The 16899-nt window shown below is 35.6% G+C and overlaps 1 protein-coding gene across 7 annotated transcripts in view; it reads right to left on the bottom strand.

The window, feature by feature from the left end:
- FGD4 (FYVE, RhoGEF and PH domain containing 4) overlaps positions 1-16899 on the bottom strand; it is a 197662-nt gene continuing 180763 nt past the window's right edge. For all 7 annotated transcript variants that reach the window (XM_048829817.2, XM_048829835.2, XM_048829853.2 and 4 more), the window contains 9 exons: positions 16738-16796; positions 15955-16101; positions 13829-14001; positions 11163-11193; positions 10841-10936; positions 10322-10447; positions 8221-8361; positions 6929-7069; positions 1-6593 (listed from right to left, as the gene is read on the bottom strand). In XM_048829817.2, coding sequence (XP_048685774.1) covers positions 6336-6593; positions 6929-7069; positions 8221-8361; positions 10322-10447; positions 10841-10936; positions 11163-11193; positions 13829-14001; positions 15955-16101; positions 16738-16796 — 1172 coding nt within the window. In that variant the 3' untranslated portion in view covers positions 1-6335. The remainder of the gene's footprint in view (positions 6594-6928; positions 7070-8220; positions 8362-10321; positions 10448-10840; positions 10937-11162; positions 11194-13828; positions 14002-15954; positions 16102-16737; positions 16797-16899) is intronic.

The raw sequence follows: 16899 nt of genomic DNA, 5'->3' as shown, positions 1-16899 counted from the left end.
AACAGTACTTAATGATGCTTTTATTTTACAGCATACAAACTAAGTATTCAACAGGAATTAAAGTGCTTAATTTTACAATACACCAGCTCCCATCTTTATGACCAAATATACATATGTTACAGAAAATATATACAATATCTGCAAATATTTTACATTCATATATTTCTTGACCAGAAAAATTGCCACTTATATTTGCACAACTTAAATTTTGCCTCTTTTTTGAAATTTTGCAATTCAGTGTAAAATCAGAGCAAAATTTACACCTCTTTGAAACATTAGGGTTGGGTTTTTTTTAATTAAAAAAATCAGTTTCTTCCAAATTAAACTGAAAACAGTGTTTTCATAATTGAGAGGTTCTAATGCACTGCATGTATAGCGGACATTACACAGTAGGGCTGATCCAACTCCCACTGAAGCAAACAGTCTAACTCCCATTAGCTTAAGTGGTAGCAGGAGATATCTTACTGTATGTAAAATATCCTTCTATTGCAAATTGCTCCCCATGTATAACAAACTTTCTCTCCTTCCTCTAAACATTATGGCACCTCTGTGTAAAAGAGGCTTTGACACAGTTCCCTACCCTTTCTTGAACATTGCCACTATAAATAGTTAATGAATCCACAAGGATAAACTATAAATTGAAGTAGGTTAGTATCACACATTGACAGAAACAACATGTTTTATTCATGGAAATCATCTGCTTTTACCATTTTGTCGAGAAATAAAATCTACATTTATTTGGAGGGATGGGGATGACAATGCCATGAATAAATGTGAGAATAATTTAATGAAGAGGCAGTACGAAAACCACGTTGAATATTTAGCTGAATACTTAGACTGAATATCAGCTTGTAAATCAGTTGGAAACAGTAAACAGGCAACTAAAGTAGATCTACTTATGTATTGATTTTTATCCCCTTAAGGTATATACAATTTTGTCAAAAGACTACTTATATTTTTAAATCACAGTGTACTTTTGATTGTAAAATGCTGTCTGAATCAGATCAGTCTATTATAATTGTCTTAAAAATATATGTTAATTAAGCCTCCCTATTGTTTTATAAAAAGGAGAGAGGACTAAAAAAAGCAATCTGATTGGCATATGTAAATTTCCATCCAAAGAATATATTCTGCTACAGTCCAATTGGTCAGAACCATATTGGTAAGTTAACTGCCTCTTACCAAGATGGCCACGAAGTAGATAACAGCTGGGATAAAACAAGGTCTCCTTTTTATAGTTCATTTTAAGCTCATCACAAACAGTACACTGTAGAGTTAGACCCATACACACCTTGCCAATTTTTTTTTTTTTTTTTAAGGATTCTGCACATACAATTGTTGGTATTGCCCACCCCAATTCTTTATTATTTGAATTATCTGCCTGAAAACAAATCATTTGTTCTCAAGGACTTCCACCTACTTATTCTCACCTACGCCATTGTTAGTTGTTTTGGAGATTGCAATAGTGTGATAGAGGGTTATAAACTTGATCCAGCTCCCACTGAAATCAATTTTAAGTTGGCTCTGGTCCTATGAGTCCAGATGAATGGCAGTAGCAGCAGCACATCTAAAGATCCCGGTTGTCATGCGCATGCCTTCAGAGAATATAAGCCAGACATAGAGCTAATGTAAAACATCAGAGCTGTTTAGGCACCATCGGAGCTATGCCAATTGACATCAGCTCAGGATCTGTCCCTACATGCTTTCATGGATGGGTCTCAAATTCATTATTTAGAATTATTTCCATAGTTAACATTTTTAAAACTTCCTGTAAGAAAACAGGTGTTCTTAGAACTAGAACTCATTAAAAAAAAGTGAAAAAATGGCCACTTTTTTTGGAATTCCATGTTTTCCTTTTGAAATTAAAAGTTTGACCAACTACCAACTACAGCCATAGTAAAAATGGGGAAAAGATTTAAAGTTTTTGAAGTTTTCCCCATCTTTTCAAGATTCAAAGTTTTGACCACTCTACTTAGACCCTGTTTGAATCCTTGTCTGTAACCTCTTCTAAAACCTATACAGGCTTGGGGTATGTGTTCTGTATTTAGTTTCTCTGCCTCAATTTACCCCATATATTAAAATGGAAGGAATAATACACCTCTAACCCCACAAGGGTATTATGAGGCTTATTAAAGGTTAGTAAAGAGCTTTGAGATCCTCTTTGTAAAAAGCTGCAATTATATGATGTGCACACATACTTTACATATTTTCAACATTCCACTCCAATGGGAAGAGAATGTTTTCCTTTTTCAGTGCTTGCTTTTTGCAAAAAATATTTTCCTGTCGAACTGGGGTATTTAAATACAAAAAATACTCCTGTCAAAGTCAATAGAGTTGAAGCTGCAAGATGCCTCAGGCTTTAACAGCCTTTAATCATTCAAGTGTAATTACATGAAGACATAATAAAATAGATAGGAACAGTAGTACAGAAATGTTTAAGACATATTAAAAATAATGCAAAGGGTTACCCAAATGAGATTCTGTGCTTGCAGTCATCAGGAAAAATATGTTGAAAAAATAATGTAAATTTTACCATTATTTGCCAAATAAATGTGACTAAAGCTTTTTGATTAGCCATAGTTCTGGTGGAATACAGAAAAAACCCCTTAAATCTGACAAAAACAGTAAGTAGTCAAATATCTGATAAGCTCTAAATTGCACAAAAATATCCTCCATCACCTAAAACATTTTAAAATGAGCACTTCTCGAATATAGGGGTCACAAAGCTTAAATACTGTAGCTAAGGCATTCACATACATAATAAATGAATGCCCATTTGTCACTTACACATATGTAGCATCTCTTCATGCTACTAAAATTAAACATTTGTCAATGTTTTCTTTAGGGAACTTGGTTTAAAAAACTCACTCAGGGCTGAAATTTGGACACAATCTAAACTGTTGGGTTGGAAAGACAATTTTTTTCCTCCATAATTCAGATGTTCTAACGTCATGGGAATTAAAGCATAGCAGTTACCACTTTCAGTTTATGTCTTTGCAGTCAGAACATATACCTTAAAATTAAACAGAAGCTTTCGCATTCGGGTATGTGGATTAGCCTGTGAGGTACTGGGTAAAAATACTTGGAAGAGTTGTCACTGGGTCCAGAAAAGCAACCTCTCTCCTTCACTGTCTATATCTTTTTGTCCAGAATGGTTGGCCCGTGTTTATACTTGTAGAATGCACACAACAATCAAATAATTCTTGCTTTTCAGAGTCTCCCATTATGTGCTGACTGAGACGGGAATAGGCTTTGAGCAGACAGTTTTATGATAATAAAATGAAATAAATTATTGGGTCAAAAACCTAATTACAGATTTACACAAACTTTAATGGCTCAAAATGAGCTAATATGGACCCGGAATGAGAAAGGGACCAGGTACTGGAACACCTGACTTCTGATTCTGGCTTAATCCCTAATTCAGAGTCTGATTTTGGAAGAAGTCATTTAGGGCTTGGTCTTTCAGAGGTGCTGACTCCAACAACTCCAACTGAAGCGGTTGCAGGTACTTAGCCTCTCTCAAAACAGTCAGACCCTAATCTCTTTGCTTCTCAGTTTTCCCTATCTAGGAAAATGGGGAAAATATTGCCTACTTATGTGCCTCACAAGGAAGACTGAGTTAATGTTTGGGAAGTGCTTTGAAAATATGAAGCACTTTATTAGTGCTATATATTATTATTTCCAGTCCAGATCATCCCTTCCTGTGGGAGGGGACAAAGGAGAATAAACCTGAGGTTTTCCTTACATGATTCTTTTCTATTGGGTGGGTGAGGGAGTTGTCCATTCATGGAACAGGTCCTGAAACCTCATGGATCATGCAGAATCTACATGACTTCCAGGGTATTGGCAATGATATTCCCACTCAAGATGCACTGACAAGGCTCTCAGAAATCAGCAGTTGCCTTGGGAACTCCTTTGGAAGGCAGATCTCCACTGAGGAGAATGGTCATGGAAAGATATAATACTGACCCCCAGGTACTTCTTTCTGGCCAGAGCTCAGCCTATGTGTTTCCATGCCCTAAGCCTGGATGTCCCCAGGAGACAGTACCATTTGGGGAAAGAAGGCAATGCTACTACAGAGGAGGCCAAGTCACGCTGCACTTTCTGAGTGAGATGAGCAGATCCATGCGTTAGTTTGCCCCTGGACACCAGCATGAATCTAAGGGTATGAGAGGGCCCAACTTTAAGGGACATACTATGAACTGTAGAAGTGGTATGAATTTTTTTACACTGCCAAAGGATTTTTTTTTAAATAAAATAAGTTGTACACTATATACTGCATTAAAATAAAGTAGTGAACAGAATTACATGCAGAGCAGTCTAAACTAAGTGAAGACCAAGGGAGAAACACTGCAATGACATACATCCTGGGCAACTTTACGAGGCCAGATTCTGATCTTGCTTGGGTAAAAATCTGGACTAACTCCACTGAAATCAGAGGGTTACACCAGATTTACACTAGTACAACTGAGATGAGAATCTGGCCCACTGAGTCCAGTGAGGGTGCATAAGAGTTAGCACAGAATTTGCTGTGACTGCCTTACACTCACCCTGGTCTCCCTAAGTATTGGGCAATACAGACAGATTTGGGATGCACAGAAGTAAATGACATTAAGTGAATGACTATACCCAAGTACAACAGTTGACTGAAGGATAATCTTTCACCCTCAATGATAAAAAAAGTAAGGTCTGTCAGAGTGACAAAATAAATTTGGGGGGTAAAGTAAATCTTGATTCAAGTTACTGATTTTTATCTAATTGTAAAGATGGATCCAGAGTTTTGATTGCGTCTATCCCCCAGAGTTTTTGAGAAGACTATCTAAATCTGAATTTTGTGACTTGGGACCATCTTAACTAATTGCTGTATTTTAGAAAATAAAAGATTTCATTTGGTTTTTTTTAAGTCAGAAATTGATTAACTTGTTCTATTAGTGAGCCAGTCATTGCATATGCACTATAAAGACTTATAGTCCATCTAAAATGTTACAGAGAAATCCTCTTATAGCAGAGTCATTTGTCCCTACATAAAAGACTATTAGAAATGAAGATTCATCACGGGCCCAATAGTCAAAGCCTGACTCACACAGGTAAGTCTTTATTCCCAAGAGCAGTCCTAGTGAACTCAATAGGAGTAAGGACTACTCATGCAAGTCAAGAATTGCAGGATCAGACTTTATATCTGAGTTCATTCAAAAAGGCTCTAACATACAGTATGATGTATAATCCTTGCAGATAGTTTTTAGTTATCACTAGCTGATGCAATATGTGTATTTGTGAAAGTTAAAACACTTTAAACACGTACAAGTGTTCCAATGACAATAAAGGCAAAAAAAATATGATCCCAGAAGATCATTTAAGATCAGGATGTTAATTGCTAAAGCACATACTGTATTTTAGAAAGGTAGCACCGGCACCTTAAAGATAACAGGCACAGAACCAAAAAAAAGAGAGAAGACTACTCTTTTTTAAAAACACAGCTGGAATTCACAAATCCATTACATGCCACTTAAATTACTGCTATTTTTTAAAAATTCATAATGTATAAAAATAAGATCAGTAGGTGTAAATTAGTTAAATCACTAAAGAGTGATTTTTTTCAATTCAGAACCCTCTGCTTAATTTGCAAGAGAAGACATGCTTTATTTTAAATAAATTATAGACTAATAAGAACCTATACTGTCATGAAGCAAAATCAAGTACAATTTTTTCTAACACTGTACATATATTGTACTTTTATTTTAGCAATGAATTTCTAAACTGAAACAATTAGATTCTTTTCCTGATAAACTGACAAAAGCCAATTATTATAAAAGCAATTTGCATTAAAAAAGTGAATATAACATATGTACAGCATTGTGTAAGTAATTCTATAAACTAGATACAATAAACCAAACTGTCCCAGTATATTTCACTACAGATCTATTTTGGCAATGTGGAGGTATATCTTTTATACTGATAAAGTCCTAACATGTAAAGGATACATCAAATATCCACATTCTTTATTAAAGTAGCAAACTTTAACCCAATAGCAAGTGAATCATACAATGCAATTTACTTTGAGACAAACAAGAAGTACACTAAAGTTAATAGGTTTTGTTCTTTTAATGGCATTTATGTTTTTTTAAAAAAAATTCTGTGGAATGGGTCTGTACATTAACTTCATTGACAGAACATAAATATAAGAAAGTGATCTCTAAATAGATCAGTATCTTTTCAACATAAAGTGCTAAGAGATGCATGTAGTCATTAGGAGAATTTGCTTCTTTTGCTTGAACAAAGAAAAATTAACCAAGAATCTGACTGGATTATTTTAAAACAGAACGTGGTCTTGAGCTTCAGCATTCGGATTTTTTAGAAGATTCAGGCTGCTCCTCTAAACTCATCTGCAATTCATTTTGACATTCCGGTGTCTCACCTTTGACAGCTAAATGGATGACTTTCAACCATTTTTGTTTCAGTTCCTCGCTGTCTGCTGCAAAGCTGTGTACAGATTTGGACTGGGTCAGTTTAAAGCTATGCGGGAGGTCAGCACTTCTTGGAGTGTCATCTACTGCATAGCCCAATAGTGGAATTGTAGCCAAAGCTTTAACATCCTAGGAAAAAGAAATAAATCCTGATAAAAACCTGCTGTGGTTCACAATACAGGCTGAAAACAACTCCTTGACTATTCCCAGACCTGAAGAAGGGCTCTGTGTAAGCTCAAAAGTTTGTCTCTCTCACTGACAGAAGTTGGTCCAATAAAAAAGATACCTCACCCACCTTCTCTATACAACCTGGGACTGACACTGCTACAACACCACTGCCTACACAGATTTCCCCTTATTCTCACGTTACATGTCTTTTTCCCCAGATGCCACAATGGGGCAAAGGAGTGAGGGGGGTGGGAGGGATTTTCTATTTGTTTTCACTCTGTTTCCTCGCTACATACCTGTGGAGCACCATACATGTATAGCACGAGAGCTTCATGTTTAGGAATAACACACCAAGCTTTCTGCCAAGGCTTTGATTTTTCCATATATTGAAGAAAGCTACATATGACACTGTTTCCAGAGACTTCAGCTGATTCAATCTGTGGGGAGATAGTACAAAGTGTCAGAAGGAAAATATTTTCCTTAAGAAAAACTCAAGTTTTCATGATGTTGACAAGAATGCATAAAACAGAACAATTAAATACAACACCATTAATAACAATCTGTGGAAGTTTCTCAGAGATGTTCTAAAGTGCTAATGAGGAGCCAAATCCTGACAAATGTCTGCTGAAGATCATGAGAGTTTGCCTGATTAAAAACTGAATAAGGGCCTGAGGGTGTATGAAAAATAAAAATGTATCGAGATATATATTCAACCTCCCACCCTTAAATATGCCCAATCTGTCTTGCTCTCTCCAGAATTTTTAAAGTGCATGGCAGAATCACCCTTAACTCTTAATCTACGTCCACCAATGGTTGGTTGCTAGATTCTTTAATATCTGAAACAATCTTTCTGATTTCTAGCATGTCTACCATGAAGGCATCCAAATGTTACCAGCAACCCATCACAATTATGCTCCTCTTTTGGCATTCAAAATTTTATGAAAGCATCCAACAGAAATGTATTTTCAAAGGTCATATTGGAATGCAACCATTTTTCAGTCAATTTTTCAGACAATCAATCTTAGGTCAATTTCTCTTGATGTTCACCCCAATAGAAATCTATCTCAGCATGATATGTTTTTGCTAATATTGAGAGATTTACTGCTACATAAATTGATCAAAACTAAGTCTTGTTACGGGTATTTTGAATGTCATCAGAAATATCTGAAATTCTCTTCATTCTGGCCACAAATTTCAAAGATATAGCATATTTTGGGGGTTTTTTGAACTAGCATACTGAAGATATATATGGTAAAGTCCAGTAAAAAAAAATTATTCAACTTTGAGGATACATATTCAATCTGATTGGCTCAGAGATAAAGAGTAACTTTCACTGAGTTCCATTGCAGCCAGCTACGATGATTTACCTAATTGGCGTACGCAATCCGATTGGGTGGCCTTGCTCCAAACTTCAATATTGTTTATTTGTGAAGTGGTAAAAAAACAAAACAAAACAAAAAAACAGAATTTTACTGGCTCATAGGACTTTTCAGCTAGTGATGAGCCAACAGATTCTTATTGTATGTAGCAATAGATGCCCATGCAGGAATTTTACAGATTCAAGTATTTCATTCTTTAAACGGCGTACCTCCAAGATGCCTTTCTTTTTCTTTTCTTCACTGTCTGTGCAACCCATTATAATCTGATAGCAGTCCTTACAAACTTTGTTCAATTTATTGCCATCGTATTCAAGATGAGCTTTATAATCAGAACATTTCCAGCAAACCACCTTAGGAAAAAGAAATAATAGATTAAGCAAGAAAAATTACCAGCAAAATCTAATGATCAATTTAAAAACTCCTAAAATGTAGATCAAGTGAGGTGTAAGTGCTGTCTTCTGACACTGGCAATGCTATCTATCATACCAATTGTAATTTAAAAGAAAAACTTAATTTTTAATTATATTTCACTATTTCTTGAATAAGTGAGTGCTTTTTACCTTTCAAATTGCTGGACTGAATAAAATGCGTACTAGGATTCTTTTAACTGTTCTACAATTTAGGTCCTGATTCAGGAAATCACCCACATTCAGGATGGGTGCTTACACAATGAGCTTGACCTTAAGCACATGTTTAAATCTCACTGAGGTCAATCAGAGCTTTCAAATTTATATCTTCACATCAATATTAAGGACAACTTGAGTATAAGATAAATTCTCCTGCAGAAACGCCCCCAGTCAGTTTAGTCTTGTGGTCCTTTTTCTGCAGGAAACACTCAAGAGGTACGCTTACTATTTCATTCTCTATATCAGTGGTTCTCAACCCATTTACCATTATAGGTGGCACATGCAGCTCTCTCTGTTGCGTGGGGCCACATCCACACAATATATATACTACCTGTATCGCCCAGCATGGGCTGCAGCTGTGTGCTGATTTGGTCACGGGTTGAGAACCACTGATCTATACACTCCAATACATATAAAATGATACCATGTTTTTTGTAAAAGAAATTGTTGCTTTTGTCGGAAACAAACATCTTTTAACTTTGTTACGAAATCTAAGCATACAGCTTCATAGTTTGTTATGAAACAACAACGACGAACACATACCAAGGGAAGAACTGAAACAGTTCCATGTTGTACCCCGACAGTGAACTTTTTTCTTTTAAATAGACTAAAACAAGAAAGCTAGACTCCTAAAAGGTGTAGGAGGAAAGTCTTTTATTGTAAACATTTTTCAGCAGCAAATATTCCTCTGAGGAGAAAAAGAAGCCCAGCATGAAAAACAGAAGAGAGTGAAAATAAATTTTTTTTAGTGGTTGTAGTAGCTAACTGGAATAGTACATAAGCGGCACTATGTATTCTGCACTCTGATATACCACCAAAACAAATGTTTTTCGTTGGGCCCAACCCATACTAATCTAGATCATAAGGTCTTCAACCAAAACCCCTAATGAAAAGTAAGTGAGCAATATTAAGTATCATTTCTAGAAAAGACTTCTGGCAGCAACCTGAATTAGCCTTTAAAAATATATTTATATCCCCATGAAACAACATTTTAAAATGAAATGGAAGGACATGCATTAGAGAGAATACAAAAAGAAGTCAATTAAGAATTTCCTGAATCACCAATCATGCGGAAGGAAAAGGAATTATCATAAGTTTAACTGGGCACCTCTAAATTGGAGGAAGCAACCCAAAAACTACTAAAAGAGTTAGTGCTAATCAGAAAGAGCTAATGACAATGCCTGAAGCATAGTGCAAAGCACAAAAGCAAAGTTATGAATGCAGTAAAGGCATGTAAATGTACATTATGCAAAATCACCCAGGATAAACTCTGAGACTAAGATTAAAATCAGGCGTTGCACCATCACTTACTGGAGAAAGAAATAACTTACTGGGAGATGAGGGAAGAAGCACGGTAGTTTTGCTCTATTTATAGTGCATCCCAAGGTGAGTGCATAGGTCATAGTTGATCTAGTCTGGACTGATATTTCAGGCATTTTGCATATCTTACACATTTAGATACCTAGCTCTGCTAAGAACAATTTACAAGAAATTCTTTCCAGCTTCTGCTCCGTTTTTTGGCTCACCTAATAGAGCTGCTACTTACAAACCACAAAGGTCACAGCTGAAGTCTCTGCTGCAGTAACATGAACAACCACCAGCTACCAGATGGGGACTCTGAACAACTGTTTAGATCTGTTCTAGAGTCTGGTCACCCAGCTAGCAGATGTAGCTTTGCACTTACATGTCCACATGCTCGACAATGATGCCTTCTCCTTGTCAGTGCATTGAAGGGCTCTTTGCATTTCATGCACATTGTTACTTCATTGTCTCGGATCCATCTTGGTGCTCTCTTCCCAAGCTCAGCCTTCTGAAGAGGGAAAAGAAGGACAATTGTGCAGTATTTTTAGTAGAGAAAATAATTATTCTCTTCCTCTGGAAAGGAAATGGCAAAGCACAGCTCAAGCTATGTTTTGAAATCTACGCAAGAGACAGCTAACAAAGAATCCAGTCAAAGATTGTAACACATTGCCGAAAGGACACTCCATCATTCATTTTAGAAAGAACAGGATTGTTTATAAGGCATGGTCTGGCTCATAAAGGGAAATGGTTGACCAGCAAAATTATTACTTTGTAATTCCATTTCTAGAAGAATCCTAAACCTGAATATGCAGCATCTGACACCCTCCAGCAATATGCCATTTGTAACTGGAAAAGGACAAAAAGGGCACCAGTTGTACAAAGCTACAGTAACTCAACTTACAGAAACTTCAATGGGCATGTCCTCATATTCTTTTGCAATGGCATTTCTGAAGGTTTCATTCCTCTGATGAAAAGCTTCTATGGTATTCTGAAGAGCCTATTATAAATACAATGGATAAAGGTCTCAAACATACAAATTTAATAGACTCTTTGAAATTAGACTACTTAATGACCAACAACAAAACTACCAGAAATGTGAATTAATTACGATCAGCATTTGATTTCATCAGAAGTTAATATTTCAACTTAAATACCACAGGCACAGCCCAAAAATAAAGGTTTTTTTTTTTAATTAAGGAAAGTCAAAATGTAGATGTGTTTACCTTTATCCATTCTTCCTTATCTTGTTCAGAACTAAAACAAACATTGACATATTAGTATAAAACTAGCTTAGGAAACATTAGCTCATGGTAGTTGGTGAATGAAGCTGTAACTTACAAAAGAAGCAGAGACTTTGAAATGTTTCCAACATTTATAAAAACAGTGTTCATGAAACTGTCCAGTTAAAAATGGATCAGAATCGTGGTTTGAAGTCTGGTAAGTTTAATGGACTAGAATTAAGTTCTACATGAAAGATCATCTTAAATGCACTCTGTAAACATATATAATAATGGCATTTCCAGCATTAAGCTTTCTTAAAGCACAATGTATAAAAGAAACAGCACACACATTTCAGTGTGAATTTAAGATAGCTGTAAATGAACCAAAATGGGAGAAACTGCATCAGTATATATCAACTTTTCCCTGCAGCTCCCTTCCTCAAATTAAAGTTAAGTAAACAAGAGCAGAAATAAAAAGGGTTGACATAATAGGGTGATACTATCTAATAGAAACAAAGGAAAGTTTTGTTTTAACACCATAAACCAGGCATCCGTATGTTCCCTTTTATTCACTGGCGTAGGTGGTCTTTCGAAGACAACAGGGCCAAGCATTTTCCACCCAGAATCTTGTACATTAATTGTTTTCAAAGCATCTCAATAAGGCCTCTAAATTCAAATCCTATGAAAACATGCCTTGTACCCCAAGTAAATACACTACTGTAATCTGGTGATGGGGTAAATACAAACCCAATTTCCTATGAATTTTGAATCAGGAAAAAAAAGACTTGAAATAGTGTAACCCACACACCACCTGGGTGTGGTGTTCTGTCCCATCTAGTGGCACCGAGACCAATTAAAGAGAGAGATGAAATGAGTCTGCTCTACAGCCTTAGCTAACAGCCAACTGGCTTTTAGCTTATGCAGTAGGGGCTCATTCACTAAATTCCAGATGTCCCACCAGGGTCTGTCGGCGTTACAATATCACCACAGTATTTTTTGTTCTGCTACTCATTTAACACTTCCTCCCCTCACTTTGATGAAGTAAGGTGCATACAAAAAGAATTCTCACTCACACTCACACAATCCTTTTGATTTTTCCTACTGCTGGATGGGATGTGCAGGTAAGATCACATACCCATCTATGGTGAGAATGCCTCCAGTGTCACTTATATATTTTGTAATATTACTGCAACTAGCAATAAAACTAGAATCCAAAAATAGAAGGACAGAGTCCTGTTCCTCATTCTTTACCATCTGTAAATATTGGAAAAATGAATCTTCTAATTAGATAAAATAATTCTCCCTAATCCAACAACTCAACTAACTTTTAAAAGTAGTATGTAATCCCCATATCAGACAAGCAATCCCTCCATGTAGGAAGTGATCTACTATCTATTTAAAAAAAAAAGTGACTGAAACACTAAAATGCACTCAAGCAGTAATCCAAAATAAATATATAAAATTATCTGGAAAAGGGAATTCCTGGGGCAAACTAAACATTTCATCAGAGCTATGACAAGTTTATAGGATGAGATTTATGCATAGGATACATTAAGAATAAAGTATGCATCAACTAAGATTATTTTAGTCTCACTGATCTAGTTTTAGGGTGGCATTTTTGTACATATTACTTCACAATTTTGAATGAACTTTATGAAACACACCCTAAAATGTTCACAAAAACTAGACAAGTTTCCCCCCTAAACTAAATAACTTTAGTGCTAATGAAAGTACTAACCACCCTGGAAGTTGAACAAAATAAAAATAGTCGATAACTGCATTTTGTTCACAGTCACAAAATGCTTTGCACATGTGAAATGCAGCTGCCTCCAGGTGGAACACAGTCAACACATTGTATGGTGTTACTTCTGCCACCACACAACAATTTCTGACCAGTAGGATATGTAATAAAAAATAATCTACTATTGAATCAAAACATTAAAAGACAAATTTACCTTCATGGAAGAGTCCTCATACAATTTAACACAAAATAACTTTTCTATGGGTTTTGAATCATCCTATAGAATTGACAATTGTATCCCTGCCATCAAATTATACTGGACAGTTAAAAATCTGTATCAAGATTATAATTTTCAATTACATTTTAAAGCTTTTAAAGGAAATTTATACAGATCGGTTACATTTTTAGAGAGAGCAGTGTTATAATTCCTCTTAAATTATAGAGGATTTTTCCATAAAGCTAAAAAGGCAGATGACCGCGAAGCCTTTGTTTATTCACAGAACATATACAACGTGCACAAAAAAGACCACAAAAACTTTTCTACAGTGCCTGACAGTATGCTTCTATCATGAACTGCAAACACCACTGTTCAGGATGAAAGGTCACTTCTGCACGCGGGTTTAATCCTTGGTCTTTCTGCAGAGGCTGTCAACAAGGGTTAAATGTGGCAGTGATTTCTGAAAAGAGGAAACTTATCCACTAAAACAGAACTAGGCAACCAATTTATTCAAAACGGCCGAACAGCAGTGAGGACAATTTCTAGGTCCACCAACCTGGGCCATTTTTCAAATTAAAGGTTTACAAATAAAAGGCTCACAAATAAAAGGCTCCATATCACCTTACCAGTTCTTCAAAATCAACCAGTCCCACAATTCTCCTCTATTTTTATATATTTTTTAATGCTTCAAAAGTAGACCACACCTCTTACCTGGCCTGCAACTCCAGTGTTCGCTCTTTTCCAGACACCTGGAAAGTGCATGGATACTCTTCATTGTGTGTTTCTACAATCTTCATACCATCAATACCAACCCTTGTTCGCACGGAGTACTTGGATCCCACCAAACTGAATTTGGGTACACAATACAGCAACATGTTGTTGAACTATTAGAAAAAAGAAAAGAAAAAGGACACATCAATAACAAAGAAAGGCAAGTATAATATATTAAGAGATGAATCGCATTTATCACCTTACAGAAACAACTTGAGGGAGACTGTGATTAGGCTTGTTAATGTCAGACAAAATAAAAATGGAAAGAACTGATACTATGGATAGGATTTAGAAATAAAATTAAAAGCCAACTAATTGATACATTTAAAAGCCAGCTACTGCATATGTACAGTAATTTTCATAATGTTTATAATCAAATACACTGAGTGGATGTGATGTTTAGCAACACTAAGCCTTTTGCTAAGAGTTTTCCAAGCCGATTTCAATATACTGAACAACTGCGTAAATAGATTTTTAAAAAAAAATCTTTATACGATAAGAGCAGCAAATTGACTCTGAAGGAATTTCCAGTCTATTGTGTCAACTCATATAATGGTAGATTTCTGTTTTTTCTTCACAGTACTTTTTTTTTTTTTAAAATCAAAGTTACATTGAGAATATGTAAATCCACAAAAGGAAGGGAAAAATTATATGAGGCCAAGGTGGACAAGCTGAGGACATCGACCTTCTTTGTAAAGTGCTTTGGTTTCTACTGAAGAAAAGCACTATATAAGAGCTAGGTATTATTAGTATCATTTATTATTTGTAGCTTTTAAATAATCATTGTTTAACAGCCTAGAATTTCAGCCTAGGAGGGTATCCACTACTATGAGTTTGTGCTTTTGAAGATTTAAAATCAGATCCATAATGGTTAACATTTTTTTCTTATTATTAAAACCAGAAACTCATATTTTTAAATGATGTTTCATAGAAGCATAGTCTAGCACATTAAGATGACTTAAGGCCTTTTTAATATTTCTTAGTGCTTCAGAAGTCCTGTTGACTAGGGGCTTGCTTATCTCTGGAGCACACTTTAAAACCACTCTCAAGAAAAGCATCATTATGGATTTCATACAATGGCTGGTGAAGGATTCAATATGATTCCTTTGATGGTCTAAGCCACATTCATGTCAACTGAAGTCTATATCACAGATATGGCACATCTGAACTTTTTATGTCCCTCATTTTAATATCATGTCTAGCCCCATTCAGAGACTTTTACTAATCATTTATTCCTCTGCTAGAAACACGGGTGAGCAGAAATCCGTCCCTCAGAAACTACATACTTTACTAGCCAGAGAGCATGAAGCATCCAGTGGCCCATACAGCAAATGGCAAAAATCAGGGCTTGAATTTGCCATTTTAATATATTGGCAGCAGTGAGTTATATCAAATATTCCACAGTGGAATTAATGAAGAATCACTGATGGAGTCCAACAGTGCTAAAATAAAGATAGCACTGAGTATGTGAACCAAGGAAATGTGATTAGGTAAAGCAATGAGAGCTTTTGAAAAGAGGGTATGAACTTTCCAGGGGTACTAGTTTCTTACAAGGCTATGTGACTCATTTGGTCACATCACACTCAAGGATTTTGAAGGACATCTAATAATTACTATACCTGTAACACACATGCATGTTCAATCAGACCACTTGATTAGCTAAATCTACTGCTATAAAATACTATTCTAATAATATCTAATTAGAATAGAATCTTAAATACTTTTGTTTCCAAAATGTAAGCACCCCAAATACAGTAGTAGATTCTATCAATAGAAATGACTAGCCTCCATGGTAGCTATAGCAACTAAGAAAGACCAATATTGCATTTACTCTGAGATATGTTACTGGACCCTGGTTTAATTCTATTTGAAACATTCTTTTCTAAATGATTTTTTGTCATTTTTCAGCAAGCGTTGTGGGTAAAATCTCGGCTCCAGGTGAAGTTAATGGCAAAATTTCCCCATTGACTTAAATAGAGAGAAGATTTCACCCTTGCTTTCAGGCAGCTCCGTGAAATTTGAAACAAGCCTAACATCACTCACACAACACAGGTTTTGATACTTACTAAGAAAAGGTATCGTTCTTGGGCGGATGTATTACGAGCAGCAAGTTTAAGGATCTGTCCTTCTTTTATCAGCTCATTTGAGGGGTTGACAATATCTTCCTCTTCTCCCAACATCTCATACACCTCCAACAACTTCTTTAGATTCTCCTTTTCAATTAAAATAAAACTACATTTATGAATAAGTGATTTTGCCAATGTAAAATGGTTTACCTGAAGCTTATGTAAGAGTCTGAAAAACGCTAGTTTAAAAGAATTTATATATATATATATATAAATTGCCAGAACCAGATTGTATTTGGGCATAAACTGTTTCTAGTAATCTAATTTATCTAACCAGTATTTTAAAATGTACTTATATAGAGTGCTATTTCATGTCCAAAATATTTTACAAATATTTAATGGTTTATGGACCACAACATCCCTGCGAGGGAGATAAGTATTTTCTCCATTTTACAGGTGCAGAAACAAACACAGAAAAGTTAAGTGACCAGTATAACCTCTTACTGGCAGCCAGGAATAATACAGAGAAATCCCAATTCCCACTCCCGAGTTTTAGTTACAATATCATATTTTATCAAGCATTCCAGCTGACAGTAAAAAGGACAATATAAATAGCAACATTTTGGAGCAAAGAAACCAAAGTTTACAAGTTTCACTGTTTGAAAAATCTGCATTTCATATACCTGGTAAAATTCACAGAATTTCCTAGCTGTACATGCTACTTAATACACAAGACTAAAAACAGAGGATTAAAAAGGGGAAAACCCTACAAAAGCCACTTACCATTTTTCGTATAGCACTATTGGAGTGACTGGCTGCTGTGGAAATAATTTCCAGGGATTCTAGATGGCACCGAAAATGAAAAACAAATGAAAATACATTGTTATTTACTATAGTACACAGACTACTAGGTCGAATGGCATACTTGTAAATTTCATATGAACG

Source organism: Caretta caretta, chromosome 1, assembly GCF_965140235.1.
Source record: "Caretta caretta isolate rCarCar2 chromosome 1, rCarCar1.hap1, whole genome shotgun sequence".
In the NCBI taxonomy this organism is placed as follows: Eukaryota; Metazoa; Chordata; order Testudines; family Cheloniidae; genus Caretta; species Caretta caretta.
The sequence above is the reverse complement of the archived record's forward strand: the minus strand, read 5'-3'. Positions and strand labels throughout refer to the sequence as shown.